Source organism: Sorex fumeus, unplaced genomic scaffold, assembly GCF_029834395.1.
Source record: "Sorex fumeus unplaced genomic scaffold, SorFum_2.1 ptg000072l, whole genome shotgun sequence".
NCBI lineage: Eukaryota > Metazoa > Chordata > Mammalia > Eulipotyphla > Soricidae > Sorex > Sorex fumeus.
The window spans coordinates 11,241,833-11,256,045 of NW_026606129.1; the positions used below are offsets into that span (position 1 = coordinate 11,241,833).

The following is a 14,213-nucleotide window of genomic DNA, read 5'->3' on the forward strand; positions in this document are numbered from 1 at the left end:
CGGGCTGGGGAGGGAGTTCAGGTCTTGTGCGGTTCCACCCCTGCTATCTGCCCAGCCCTCTCAGTCCTTTAAAGATGCTCATCGGGGCACATATGCTACCTGAGTCCATGTGCCAACGTGGCCAAGTACATGTGGTGCCCGAGCACATGTGTCGCCCGCATCTCCCCTCTTGAGATGTATACTTTCATGCTTTCGTGTCTAATGCTGGGTTGTGTATAGGGGCTCTCTCTGCCCTCAGAGACGCCCGTGTTCTCCCTTGAGCGTGTCTCTCTCTTTGATTCTCTCATTCTATCTACACATTCAAAAGCCTTCAAGTAAAATCTGTTTTTAAAAAAGATGCTAGTCAGGGGCCAGAGAGATAGTACAGTAGGGAGGGCATTGTACTAGGCTGACCCGGGTTTGATTCATGGCATCCCCCATATGGTCCAATGAACATCACCAGGAGTGATTCCTGAGTGCAGAGCCAGGAGTGACCCCTGAGCATCACTGGGTGTGGCCCCCAAAGCCGAAAGTAAATAAATAGACACTAGTCGCTGTCTTCACCTGCCAAGGTTTCTATTAAGAAGGTTGCTGTATCACTGCTGTTTTTTTAGAAGGTATCTTACACACATACACACACACACACACACACACACACACCACTACTTTTTAAATTATCCTGTGCATTTGGAGTTTTAGCAACTTTCCTTTTATGCCCTCAGATCTGTTTCTCCTCAGCTTTTTCCCTGATTCAGGCCTGTAGCACTTATTGACTGTAGCATTATCGACTGATGTCTCTTGTCAATTTTTGGAAAGTTCTGGTCATTATCGGAAATGCATTTTCTTTTCACTGTATCCTGTATGTTTCCTTTCTGTGCTTTTTATTATCTTTTTCACTTTCATATTGGAGATATTCTTCACATCTTTCTTCTTGCTCTGGCTTTCAGTTTTACCAAGGTGCTTTTCAGATGTGCCTGCATCCTGGCCAGTTCTTGATTTCAGTGATGATACTTTTCAATCTTGATTTCCGGTCTGGGATGCCATGTTCCCAGGAAATTCTGCACCTTCTCATTTTCTTGAGCACATCAATCACAGTCACTGTAAAAACTGTGTCTGATGACACTATCCTGGGTCACCTTTGAGTTTATTTCTATTGGCATTTTTATCTAACTTTGGTCCTGTTTGTTGGTATTTCTGGTATTTAAAAATGTGTTTTGGGGGGGGCTGAAAAAGTAGTATAGCGAGTAGGGCATTTGCCTTGCGTGTGGTCTTCCTGAGTTCAATTCCTGGCATCCCATATGGTTCCCTGAGCACCGCCAGGAGTCATTCCTGGGTTCAAAGCCAGGAGTCACCCCTGAGTATCACTGGATGTGTTTCTCCACCCAAAAAAAATCCCATCAAACAAATAAAAAGTGTGTTTGGGGGAGTTGAACAGAGAGGTCGTATAGTGGCTAAGACACTTCTTTGCATGCAGCCAACCTGGCTTTGATTCCTGGCCCCCCACATGGTTCCTTGAGCACTGAGGCAGGAGTGAGCCCTGAGAACCACTGAGCGGGACCCAAACACACCAAATTAAACCAGATTTTTATCATTGGACGCCAGATATTGTGCATGAGAAACTGGAAGGGTTGCCATCCCCCTGAGTCGACTTAACCCTTTCTTTGACAGAGCTGGCAGACGGTCTACAGCTCAGCGCCTGATTCAAGTCTCAAGGGCAAATTGCTAAGTCTTGGTCTTCCTGTGACTCCTCTCCCTGACTCTCAGACTCCAGCCTTCCCCGGGTGCCGGCTTAAAACCTGGATGACCCCCAAGTCTTCTTTCTCGACTGGGCTCTGATTTCTAATAGGCTTTGCTGACCTCTGCAGCCCAGGAGCAACTCAGCACTGCTTTGGTTTTTCCCAAGTCTCGTACAGCCCAGCCGGCACAGGCCGAGGGGCGGGTCTCACTCAGCATCCCTCCCCTGGGGTGCTCGTTCCCAGCTCCCGGATGCCAGGGCAGTCTCCTGCACATGCGTGGCTCTTGAACCCGGCCCGTTAGTGTCCCTCTTTGAACGTCTTTGGAGGCAGAAAATCAAGATGGGTTTAAATGAACAAAATAGCCATTATGCAAATATCGGGGGTCAACAGAGGAGGTGGTGGGCCTCTCTGGAGTGGAAACTGCCAAATGTCACAATTCTCTGCAGCCCCGCTCCTGGACACGGACCTGGAGGAAGGGTCACCTCCCCACCCCAGGCTGTTGGTGCCCCTTCAAGGCCCGAGAAGTAGTTCAAGCACTTGTAGGAGGCTGGGGTTCAATCCCTGGCACCGTACCGTCCCCCAGGCACCTGTGGGAACAAGCCTTGAGCACAGAGCTGTGTGTAGCCTCTGCACAAATTCAGGTGTAGCTCCAAATGACAGCAACAACAAACTAAAGTACTCTGCATGGGCCGGAGTGATAGTACAGCAGGAGGGCCCCTGCCTTGCACATGGCCGGCCCAGCATCCCATATACAACCCTTGAGCCGCCCCCCCTCCCAGGAGTGATCCCTGAGCAGACCAAGGAGTAAACCCTGAGCGCTGCTGGGTGTGGCCCCAAAGCAAAACTCAGCAGGTACTGTTAAGCCCGGGACTATGGGTTCCCAAGCAGCGAGACGCACAGAGACACTAACCCAGTAACGCAAAAGCAGTAGGAGTTTTATTGCAGTGTACTGGGGTCACCTCTCTCACCCACACAGTGGTCTCTTGATAGCGACCCCTGCTCCAGGCAGCAAGAGGTTTATAGAGGGCTTGATTACATAAGCAGTACATGCCTTATTGTTTCAGAAAGAAATCTTGGTTACCAAACCAAAGGTGTTTTGGCAAGTGTCTAGGGTAACAGTGGTCAGGCAATAGTTAAACAATAGTTTTCCACCAGCAGTTTAGGGTTACATCTGCTACTCATTCTTTTTTTTATTATTTTTATTTTTATTAGTGAGACACTATGAGGTACAGTTGGAGACTTACAAATTTTTGTGCTTGGGTTTCAGTTATACAATGATCGAATAACCATCCCTCCACCAGTGCCCATTCTCCACCACCAATGATCCCAGTATCCCTCCCACCCTCCAACACCCCCCATACCGCCCTGCCTCTGGGCAGGGCATTCCCTTTTGTTCTCTCTCTCCTTTTGCTGCTACTCATTCTTTTAGGGTTAACAAAAGGTAATTTCTGGAGCATTGTGAGACGTGATTGATTGAGCCCACTTGCTGAGCCCGGGAACTTTCCCAGGTGGGTTCAGGTTGGCCAGTTGCATGTTGTTTCATTGCTGGGAACGGAAACTGTTTTAGTTGCTGTAACTGAACCTGAGGCCTAGGTGATTTTGCTGATTTCTGCCACCTGTCATGGCGTCAGTTTTGCCCTTACAGTACATAGCCGGGGACCCTCTCTGGAGTGCTCTGTGGGTTGGATAAGGCACCCCACGGCCGGAGGAAGTGGAGGGCTCCCAGCGCCCGGCCCTTGAATGGTCTGAAAGATGGTGGGGGTTGGCAGCCTTTGGTGCAGAGTAATACAAGTCAGGTTGTGGCTGAAATAAATTGGGGGAGGAGAAATAGACCCCCCTCCATACCCCCAGCCCCAGGCCTGCAGGTAGGGGCTAAGAGCCTTACCTCATGGCTGGGTCAAGTGAGACACAGAGAGGTTCAATGGCCTGCCTGAGGCCACACAGCAAATCAGCTGCCCACCTTGGGTAGAAGCTGCAGAAAAGCCGGGGGTTGGGATATAACTGGGCTGTGGAGTCTTTGCTCGGTGCTCTGTCCACAAACTCTCTGGAAATATCAGGAATGAGTTCTTGGAACAAGAAGGACATATAAACATGTAGAGGGGTCAGAGAAGGAAGAAGAGGAGAAGGAGGAGGAGGAAGAGGAAGACGAGAAAGATGAGGAAGAAGGGGAAGGGGAAGAAGGGGAAGAAGAGGAGGAGGAGGAGGAGGAGGAGGAGGAAGAAGAAGAAGAAGAAGAAGAAGAAGAAGAAGAAGAAGAAGAAGAAGAAGAAGAAGAAGAAGAAGAAGAAGAAGAAGAGGAGGAGGAGGAGGAGGAGGAGGAGGAGGAGAAGGAGGGAGAGGGGGAGGAGGAGGAAGAGGAGGAGGAAGAAGAGGAAGAGGAAGAGGAAGAAGAAGAAGAAGAGAAAGAAAGGAAAAGAAGAGGGAAAAAAAGGAGGAGGAGGAGTACTACCAGTTATGATCCAGAAAACAAAAATCAAACAGACCAACAAAACACAGGGGCCAGGGACCAGAGAGACACAAGGTGTTTGCCTTGCACACAACTGACCCAGGTCCAATCCCCGGCACCCCATAAGGTCCCCTGAGCCCCCCAGGACTGATCCCTGAGCTCAGAGCCAGGAGTGAGCCCTCAGCTCTGCCCAGGGTGGCCCCAGAATAAAGCAATCAAAAACACAGGGTTCAGCATCTGGTTTGGGGCCACTCGTGGAAATGCTCGGGGGTCACTCCTGGCTCTGCACTCAGGGATCACTCCTGAGCAGGCATTAGCATCTAAGGATTGTCTAAACTCCGAGGTCTCACATGCCAGTTGGTGGAACCGTCTGAGACGCTCATCCCCCAACCATGCAGAGATTACTGTACCACTCTCAGCCCATATATTAGCTACCAGAGAAAGCTGTTGGCGGCAAGAGACAGACAGCCCAGCGGAGAAGGTGTTTGCCCTGAATGCGGCCTCCCAAGTTTTCACCCCCATCATCCCAAGGCCTGCCAGAAGAGATCCCGGAGTGCAGAGCCAGGAGTCAGCCCCCCACCCCCACCCCCAAGCTAAGTTTTTGGTATTTTATTTTAAATATGAGAAAGAAAAATAAGCAGTCACGGTTCTTTCCTGAACCCCAGGATCCTGCTCAGGGTCCCCAGTTTGTACTTGTGCCCAGACCCCTAGATGAGGTTCTGCTTGTACCCTTCACCTACCTCCCAAAGCTGTCTGACTCCTAGTGTGTGCAGAGCCCAGAACCCAGAGCCCAGAAGGTTCTGGAGCACCAGCTTAAGTACCTGGAGCCAAACTCCCATGAAGAAGTGGCCAGAGCCTCTAGTCCCAGCCTTGTGAGTCTTCCCAGCTGAGACCCCAACGCGGGTCACTTCCGTTTTTTTAATTTTCTTTTTTCTTTTTTTTTTCTTTTTGGGTCACACCCAGTGATGCACAGGGGTTACTTCTGCTCTGCACTCAGGAATCACCCCTGGCGGTGCTCAGGGCACCATATGGGATGCTGGGAATCGAACCTGGGTCGACCCAGGTTGGCAGCGTGCAAGGCAAATGCCCTACCCGCTGTGCTATTGCTCCAGCGCCCCCATTTTTTAAATTTTCAGGGCCAGAGAGATAATACAGTAAGGCATTTGCCTTACACAGGTCTATCTGGATTCGATCCTACGCACCCCCATTGGTTCCCTGAACCCCACCAGGAGTGATCCCTGAAGCTCAGTTACCTGTCAGTCCTGAGCACTGCCAGGTGTGGCAGAAGAAAAAAAGTTCCAAATTGTCAAAAGTTACATCAGGGATGCTGGAGCAATAGCACAGCGGGGAGGGCGTTTGCCTTGCACGCGGCCAACCGTGTTCACTTCCCAGCATGTCATATGGTCCCCCAAGCACCACCAGAAGTAATTCCTGAGTGTAGAGCCAGGAGTTAACCCTGTGCATCACCAGGTTTGAACCCTCCCCACCCGATAAAAAAAGTTACATCACATTGCTTTTATGAAAGATCTATGCTAGTGTCTGTGTTTGCTGATGGAGAGAAACCCAGAAAGGATTTCATGCTCTTGACGAAGGTCAGGGAGCTCAGGATTGTGCATTTGCTAGCAGGTCCTGGTCCGAGGCGCTGTCAGAGCCTTCCCTCAGACCCGCTGGGGTCACCATCTCCTTCCGGCTTTTAGTATTTGCTGCTGTTATGTCAGGCTTTAAATGTCATCTGCGTCATTAAAAATGGGGGGCTGGAGCAATAGCAGAGCGGGTAGCGCGTTTGCCTTGCACACGGTCAACCCGGGTTCAATTCCCAGCATCCCATCTGGTGCCCTGAGCACCGCCAGGGGTGATTCCTGAGTGCAGAGCCAGGAGTAGCTCCTGTGCATCGCTGGGTGTGACCCAAAAAGCAAAAAAAAAAAAAAAAAAAAAAAAAAAATTTAGAAAACGGAAGTGACCCGCGTTGGGGTCTCAGCTGGGAAGACTCACAAGGTTGGGACTAGAGGAAGACTTGGTGGGTTATTGGGGGAAAATACTCATGCTGCAGTGTTTTCTGGGTAAATTTAAGGGGATGTTGGCTTTGCCTTGGGGGCTGAGACCCTCATCTCCTCCACCCGTGACTCCTGCCAAGACCTCAGTTTCTTGGCTGTGGAGGACACAGATCTGGGTGCAGGAAGAATCTGGTGCAGGCAGGGATCTGTGGGCAGGAGGGATCCCGGGGCAAGAGGGGTCCTGGTTCCGGCAGCCCGCTTGTTCCTGCTGGGCTCCACGTACTTCCTTGTCAGAAGTTCCCATCCATTAGAAAGTTCTGGAGTCAGCACTCTGCAGACGTGGGCATGCGTGATCTGCCTCTCCCTCAGCCCCAGGGCCTGCGGGACTTACCGAGGTGATGAATAATTCAGGGTTTGCACAGGAGGGCACACCGAGGCGCTGAGCAGCGCATGTACGTCTGTGGAGGCCCAGGATCCGGACGCGGTGGGTAGGGGGCTGCTGCAGGGGCGCGTGAATGTCAGTTCTGTCATGACTGCTGGCTGGGTGACCCTGGGAAACACAGTTAACCTGTCTGTGCCCCAGTGCCCCTATTCGGACAGACTTGCTGAACACTGACGGCCCCAGAATGCCTAAGAAGCTACTTCTTAAGGCCCTTACCTTGAATATGACTGACCCGGATTCTATTCATGGCATCACACGTGGTCCCCTGGTATCACATATGGTCCAACCAGAAGAGGACAGCGGGGAGGGCATTTGCCTTGCACGCGGTCAACCCAGGTTCGATTCCCCAGCATCCCATAGGGTCCCCCGAGCACCACCAGGAGTAATTCCTGAGTGCAGAGCCAGAAGTAACAGCTGTGCATAGCCAGGTGTGACCCAGAAAAGCCTAAAAAAAAAACCAAAAAACCCTGAGAACCACCAGGAATGATCCTTGAGCACAGAGCCAGGTGTCGTTTGACCTCGCACCCACTTCCTCCGTGGGCTGGAGAGATAGGACAGTAGGTGATGTGCTTGTCTTGCACACAGCTGATACTGGTTTGATCCCTGGTACGACATATGGTGCCCGGAGTACTGCTAGGAGTGAGCACAGAGGTAGGAGAAATCCCTGAGCACTGCCAGGTGTGAACCCCCCCCCCAAAAATGAACAAAAAACAAACCCAAAGGATGCTCTCCTGGCCTTCCGGAGGGGATTCTTCTAATACAGAGTTTAGGTAAGTGCCCAGAGGGTCCAGAGGGTTTGGATTCCACCCCACTGGGTTCTGTCAGGACATCCTGGCGGTCCCTACTTTGCAGCTAGGGACTTTGAGGCTCAGAGAGAGGAAGTTTGGGGTCTAGGGACACACAGCTAAAGAGTGACACCCCCAGGGACCAGGGGAGGGGGAAAAGGCACAGTAAGAAAGAACATGCCTGGCATGCGTGAGACCTGGGTTCGATTCCTGGCAGCGCCACAACAAACCCAACAAACCCAGGTTGGAGGAGGGTCCCATGCTTCCTCGAGATGGCCAGGAGCTGCCCTGAAACACACTCACTGCCCCTGCTGCGGGGCTCAGCGCCAGGGGCACGGCGAGGCAGCCTTCACCGGGGTATGGACTCTTTTCTAACGTTGTTTAAAATAAAAATTGGCAGCCACACCCAGCAGTGCTCAGGGATCATTCCTGGAGGTGCCAGGGATGGAACCAGAGTCAGTGAAGTGGAAGGCAAGTGCCTTAACCCGCGTCCTAACTCCCCGGACCCATGATGTAGGACTTTTGCTCTGAACGCTTTATTTTTGGATAGACTTCCAGAGTTCCAAAAAGACCAAAAGGCAGTGGGGCTGGAGCAATAGCACAGTGGGTAGGGCGTTTGCCTTGCACGCGTCCGACCCGGGTTCGATTCCCAGCATCCCATATGGTCCCCCGAGCACCGCCAGGAGTGATTCCTGAGTGCAGAGCCAGGAGTAACCCCTGAGTATCACCGGGTGTGACCCAAAAAGAAAAAAAAAGATCAAAAGGCAGCAGCAGAGGGTCAGTAGAAGGGGGTCTTTCCTACCCAGGCCGGGGCACCTGTGTAGGGGGGGGGGAGCGGGGGAGGTGTGGACCATTGTTCCAGGAGATAATCTCTCCTGAGCCTGAGCGGAGATGTGGAGAACCAGCCTTCCTTGGTTCCTGAACACAATGGACTTGCTGTTCCCTCTTCGCTGTGTCTGAAACGGCAGGCAGGGAGCGGGCACGCCCTGCCCCCCCATGAGTTGACCAACCTTCTCCCTGGACTACAGACATCCTTCCCCTCCCCCCCATCACCCCCTGAGGATCATAAACCTGACATCTGGGCTAGGACACCCCACTCCACTCACCTCCCACAGCCTAAGGGCCCCTCAGAGCCTGAGAGCTGTGGGGGCTACAGACAGACAGACAGACAGACAGACTCCATCTGCCTCCAGCTTTTGCCAGCTTGCATTTGCAGGTTCTCTCCTCAGCTATGGAGATAGTGGATAAGGGCTACAGACAGACAGACAGATCCCACCTGCCTCCAGCCTTTGCCAGTGGGCATTTGCACGCTCTGCCTTCACAGAGGTGGGTTTGGCCCCCCTGCAAAGTGCAAGTGGAGGGTCCCCACTAACGCCCCACTCAGACTCCTGGTGGTGGGAGCGGGGTGTTCCTTGACCTTTCAGGGTCCGGTGCCAGGGGGCACTCACCCACTCCTTCGTTCGGGGGGGGGGGGCACAGAGATGTTCATCTATTCCTTCGCCCGTTAGTTGCCGCACGCTCGCATCCACTCCATCAATTCATGGACTCATTCGTTCATTCATTTTCCCCTTCTCTCGTTCATTCATTCATCTCTGCCCGGAGTCCCTGATTCATTCACGCCTTCATTCATTCATCCGCGGGGACCGGCATTTCGGGACCAGCAGTGGCGTTGGCCCCGGGGGTGGGGGTGGGGACCGGACGCGGGGCGCGCGGGGGGCCCGGGGGTCCCCCCGCAGCCCGCCCCTCCGCGCTGCCCGCGCCGGCGCCCCGCCCCCGCGCCCCGGAAAGCGCGCGCGCCCGGGAGCTCGGCCGCGGGCGGGCGGGCGGGCGGGGAGCGCAGGGAGCGCCCTGCGGCCGCCGAGCACCGCGACCCTCGGGGCCGCCCCTGCCCGCCGCGCCCGGGGCCCGCGGCCGAGCCCAGCGCTGCGCCGCGCGGGCGGGGGCGGGGCGGGCCGGGCCGGGCTGGCCAGGCCGGGCCGGGCCGCAGGGCGGCCGCGGGGATGCGGGGCTGGCGGAGGAACCTGGCCATCTGCCTGCAGCGCCTGCCGGACGAAGGTAGGACGCGGTGGCCGCGGCGGGTCCCCGCGGGAGGCCGGGGGTCACCGCGGGACACTGGGCGCGGGGCGCGGCGGGGCCCCGGGGGCTGCGCGCGGGGGAGCCGGCGGGCGCGAGCGCGCGGGGCGCCGGGGCCCAACTTTCCCGCGGCCCCCGACGCCGCCCCCGTCTCCCCCAGACTCTTCAGTTCCCCGAAGTTGCGGCGGCGCGGGGGCCGGGCGGGGCCGGGGGGCGCGCCGCGGGGTCCCCTCGTCCCCGGCCCGCGCGCGGTCCTGCCGCAGCGCTGCGGCGCGGCCCCGGCTCCGGCCTCCCCGGGGGACCTGTTGGGCGCCCCCCGCGGGGGGCGCGGCGGGAGGGCGAGGGACCCGCGCCCCGGGGCCCGGCGAAGTTCGGGTTCGCTGCTGATCCGGATGGGTCGCGCCGGGAGTCGGGGGAGTGGGGTGGGCGTGTTGTGTGCGCGGTTGGGGAGAAGTGGGCCATCTGGGGGTCTGCTGAGTTAGGGGGGCTCCGTGGAACTGCACCCCGCCGTCCCGGCTGCCTCCGGGGGCTCCCCTGCACCGCTGACCCTCCCCTGGGGCTGCTCCTGTCCCCGTGCGTTACAGGTGAGGACACAGCCTCAGAGACGGGGCTCCTCTGGCCAAGGTCACACAGCACAGATGGAGGTGGCAGAACTGGGGTGTGAGCCCAAGTCCGTGTCCATGCAAGGTTTCCATGGTGCATGTGGGGGTGGGGGGCACCTCCTTCCTCTCAGGGCCTGGCTCAAGGCTCCATTCCCAGGGCAGGTCAGAACACGCCTGTGCGTGTGTATGTGGGGGCCAGGGGATCCCGTCCACCTCTTGGCGTCCCCAGTCTCCGAGCTGGAAAGGTGAGTGAGGGTCTTGCTGAGAAGCAGATCAGGTGGTAGGTAGATCCTGGAGACCCCGGCAGGCAGCCGTGGGGAGAGTGCTCCCCCTCCACAGCCCAACTTTGGGCTGAAGAAGGGCCCAGGCCTCCCTGCCCTGGGGTTGGGGGAGGCCATCACGCTGACCCGCTGACCCCCGAGTCCAGAGTCGGTGAAGGTGACATGCAGAGGGAGGTTCTGCGTCCCCCAATTCGGAAACACAGGTTTGCTCCGTGACCTTGGACACCCCCATTGCTGCCCCCCAGGGCCCACTTCCTATCCCTGTAAAGGGACGGTCGCTACCCTGTGCTGCAGATTCCCGGAACCCCAAGTCGGGGCTGGGCCCGCAGAGTGTACAGCTGGGCCCGGCTCAGGAGCGGGGCTGCCGTGTCCAGTGGGCAGGGGGCTGCTCTCTGAGCGTGCCCACACATGCGTGTGCTGGTGAGCTGTGTGTGTGTGCGTGTGTGTGTGCGCACGCGCGCACGCCTGGGAGGGTCCTGGGGGTGCAGGAAGAGCACTGGTCCCTTCTCTGTCCCTCAGTGCCCCAGCCTCCCAGTGTGCCTTGGAAAACCTTCCTGGAGGTTGATCCTTGAGCTCAGCACTAAATCAGAGGGTGGTTGTTCAGCCACCCGCGCCGGAAATTACTATTTTAAAAAGGCAAAATCCTCGGCATTCTCTGGGCCACAGGAAGATTGGTTCCTGTGGGCTGGGCCTCAAATGAGACTCTGAGCCATGGGGGCCAGTTGGGTGAGGAGCTGGAGGCAGGAGGTCAGGATGAGAGGGACGGGGCTAGCGAGAGGGGCGTGAACATTCTGGCTCCCCTGCCCCCCCAATGATGTCACTTCCGGTCCCGGGAGTGAGGGGGTGCTGGGACACCAGTCTCCTGTCCTGACATGGGCCCCTCGGCTTGTCAGGAGGCCCCTGGTCGGCACTTCACTCTGAGTTTCAGGTTTCTTCCTCCATAAAGTGGGAAAGGAGAGGGACCGGGGGGCCATAGCATAGCGGGGAGGACCCTTGCCTTCCATGTGGCTGATCTAGGCTCAATCCCCGACATCCCATATGGTCCCCCCGTGCACTGCCAAGAGTAATTCCTGAGTACAGAGCTGGGAGTAACCCCTGAGCATCGTCTGGTGTTGGCCCAAAAGGGAAAAAATAAAGTGTGGGAAAGGAAAAGGTGTGGGTGGCCTCTGAGAATCTGTGTCAGCCTGGTGCATCGTAGGCGCTCAGGAAATGCTAATCTGGGGCCAGGGATGGGGCTCGGTGGTAGAGCACATGCCTTGGATGTGTGAGCCCTGGGTTCCGTCCCTTGCACTGCAAAATACAGCAACAACAATAATAATAACTTTAAAGGGGGGCAGAATGATAGCACATTGGGTAGGGCCTTAGTCAGCCTTGCATGCGGCTGACCCAGGTTTAATCCCCAGCATCCCATATGGTGCCCCAAGCATCACTAGCAGTAATTCCTGAGTGCAGAGCCAGGTGTGTCCCAGAAACAAAACAAAATTAAAGCATGAAATTGCAAAACCAAATCCTACTCTTCATGGCCTGGTCTCTGCATCCACTATATCTTCAGGCTCGGGGGAATGATCTGTACTCGGGTGAGTGGGATTGAGAATAATGAAAAGATTGAGAATAATGAAAAGAATTCTCCTCACTCTTGAGTTTGGAACATCCAATCAGATTGTCTGCGCTGTGGCCGCTTGAATCTGCACCTTGGCCTTACTCACTCAGGCTGTGCCGGAGTGTGATCCTGGTGGTCAGCCCCGCACAGAGCCCCGGTGGCCTGGTCTCTCTATGCTTTCCAGGACCGGAAGGCAGAGTCATAGTCCTGAAGGAGAGATTGGGGGATGCTGGGATCCCAGCTTCAGGATCCCTTGGGGTTTGGAGAGGTCTCTGTGACCTGTGTTCTAATGAAACCTGACATTTCTGGTTCTGCCAGCAGCACTATAGTTGCCTCTAGCCACGCCAGTAAGGACACGTAGCCCAGAATAGGCTCAGAAGTGGGTTTGTCCTGTCCTGACCCCACCCCTAGGCTCCTGCTGGTCTGTACAAGGTCTGAGAAATAAAAGCAGATTCTCTGCTTCGAGCTGGCCCCAGTCCTTCCGAAAGCCAAACTTCAGGTGCTTGGGAGCAATGAGTTGAGAGCAGCAGCAAATTCCTCCAGGGAAGCTGCGCAGAGGACGGCGCTGTAGGCCGGAAGGGAAGTGGGGGACAAGGCCGGGTTCCCGTGCACAGCGTCTTCCTGATTAATTCCCCTCCTTCTGCAAGACCTCACGGCTGCCTAATGGACTTTGAGAACATTAGCCAGGAGGGTTCATCGAAGGCATTGCCTCCAGCTCTTACTCGAGAGAGAGGAGATGAGAGGCAGTGAGGAGGGACGGACTTACGTCCATTCGGCTTCTCCTATTGATCCCTGATTGGAGGCGGAGGACATGGCCGGGAACAAGACAGAGTCCCCCACCTCCCCCCACTGTAGCAGAGTTTCGATTCCAGAGGGGCAGACAGAAGGAACCCGCGCATCGGCAGGACTGGGATATGTTCCTTGGAAACTAGAAAGCAAAGCCAGACCTCTGAGGGCACTTTTCACAGAGACGGTGTCTGCGAGGCTCCCACAGGCTCCTTGGAGGAAGGACCTGCCGGGTGGGCAGAAGGGAGTGTCAGGCGCCAGGAAGGACGCGCCCTGGGTCCTGGTCTCCAGAATATGTGTGATGTGTTGCGGGTCTGGTTTGCTGGAGGCAGAATAGGAGGAAAGGAAAGGGAGGCTGAGGCTGGAGGCCGGATCCCGGCAGCTGCATCCCGGAGGGGAAGGGGTGTGGATTTCATTCCCCGATGGAGGCCCTTAGAAGTCTTGACCGAAGCACGGAGCTGGCTTCCAGGGCCAGCAAGGTTTGGAGCACTGGAGACGGCAGCGGGGAGGGCACATTCGGCGGAGGAATGGCAGGAGCAGAGGAACAAAAAGGTGGGAAGTGCCGGGAGGTGTAAGAATCCGGGAGCCGCAGAGTCTCGGAACAGGAACCGCGGGAGCTGTCCGGGGTCCTGACAGATTCACACAGCGTCTCTGCCGCTCTGGACCTTAGGGGAGCAAAGGTGTGTGTGTGTGTGTGTGTGTGTGTGTGTGTGTGTGTGTGTGTGTGTGTCCGTGGTACCCAGCTAGCTGATGTGTCCCTGTGCCAGTTACCTAGGCGACAAGGGGAAGACTATAGGGTGGGAACTGATTGGCTACTCATTCCCGCTGCTCATGTCTCTGTCAGAACTGCAGGCGGAGGTTACAAATGATCTGTGCGGGCACCGCCAAATGCTGGGAAGGGAGCGGTGGAGGTGCCCTGCCCCACGTCCTGTGCCTGTGTGTCTGTGTGCATGTGTGTGCCAGTGTGTCTGTGTGTGTGCCTGTATCTCTGTGTGCCTGTATCTGGTGTCCGTGTGTGCATGTTCCTTCTGTTCTGTGTCTCTGTGTATGTGTGCGTGTCCCCGTGTCCTGTGTCTGTGTGTCTCTGTGTGTGCCCACATCCTATTTGTATGTATATGTGTATATGCCCGTGTCCTGTGTCTCTATACCTCTGTGTATGTGTGTGCCTGTGTGTGCCTGTGTCTGTGTGTGTGCATGTATCTGTGTGTCTGTGTGTCTCTGTGTGCCTGTGTGTGCCTGTGTGTCTGTGTGTGTACCTGTATCTGTGTGTGCCTGTATCTGGTATCTGTGTGTCTGTGTGTGTGTGCCCACATCTGTGTGTGCCTGCATCCTGTGTCTATGTGTGCGTGTGTCCATATCTGTGTGTGTCCTAATCCTGTGTCTGTGTGCCTGTGTCTGTGTATGTATGTACCCACGTCCTGTGTCTGTGTGTCTGTGTGTGTGTGTGCCTGCGTCCTGTGTCTGTGTGCCTGTGTCTGTGTGTGTGCCT

At 55.9% G+C, this 14,213-nt stretch overlaps 1 protein-coding gene across 2 annotated transcripts in view; it reads left to right on the forward strand.

Moving 5' to 3' along the window:
• Positions 1-9,296: 9,296 nt before the first annotated feature.
• The window catches only part of GRIP2 (glutamate receptor interacting protein 2), a 71,322-nt gene continuing 66,405 nt past the window's right edge, over positions 9,297-14,213 (forward strand). For both annotated transcript variants that reach the window (XM_056129581.1, XM_056129583.1), the window contains exon 1: positions 9,297-9,437. In XM_056129581.1, coding sequence (XP_055985556.1) covers positions 9,383-9,437 — 55 coding nt within the window. In that variant the 5' untranslated portion in view covers positions 9,297-9,382. The remainder of the gene's footprint in view (positions 9,438-14,213) is intronic.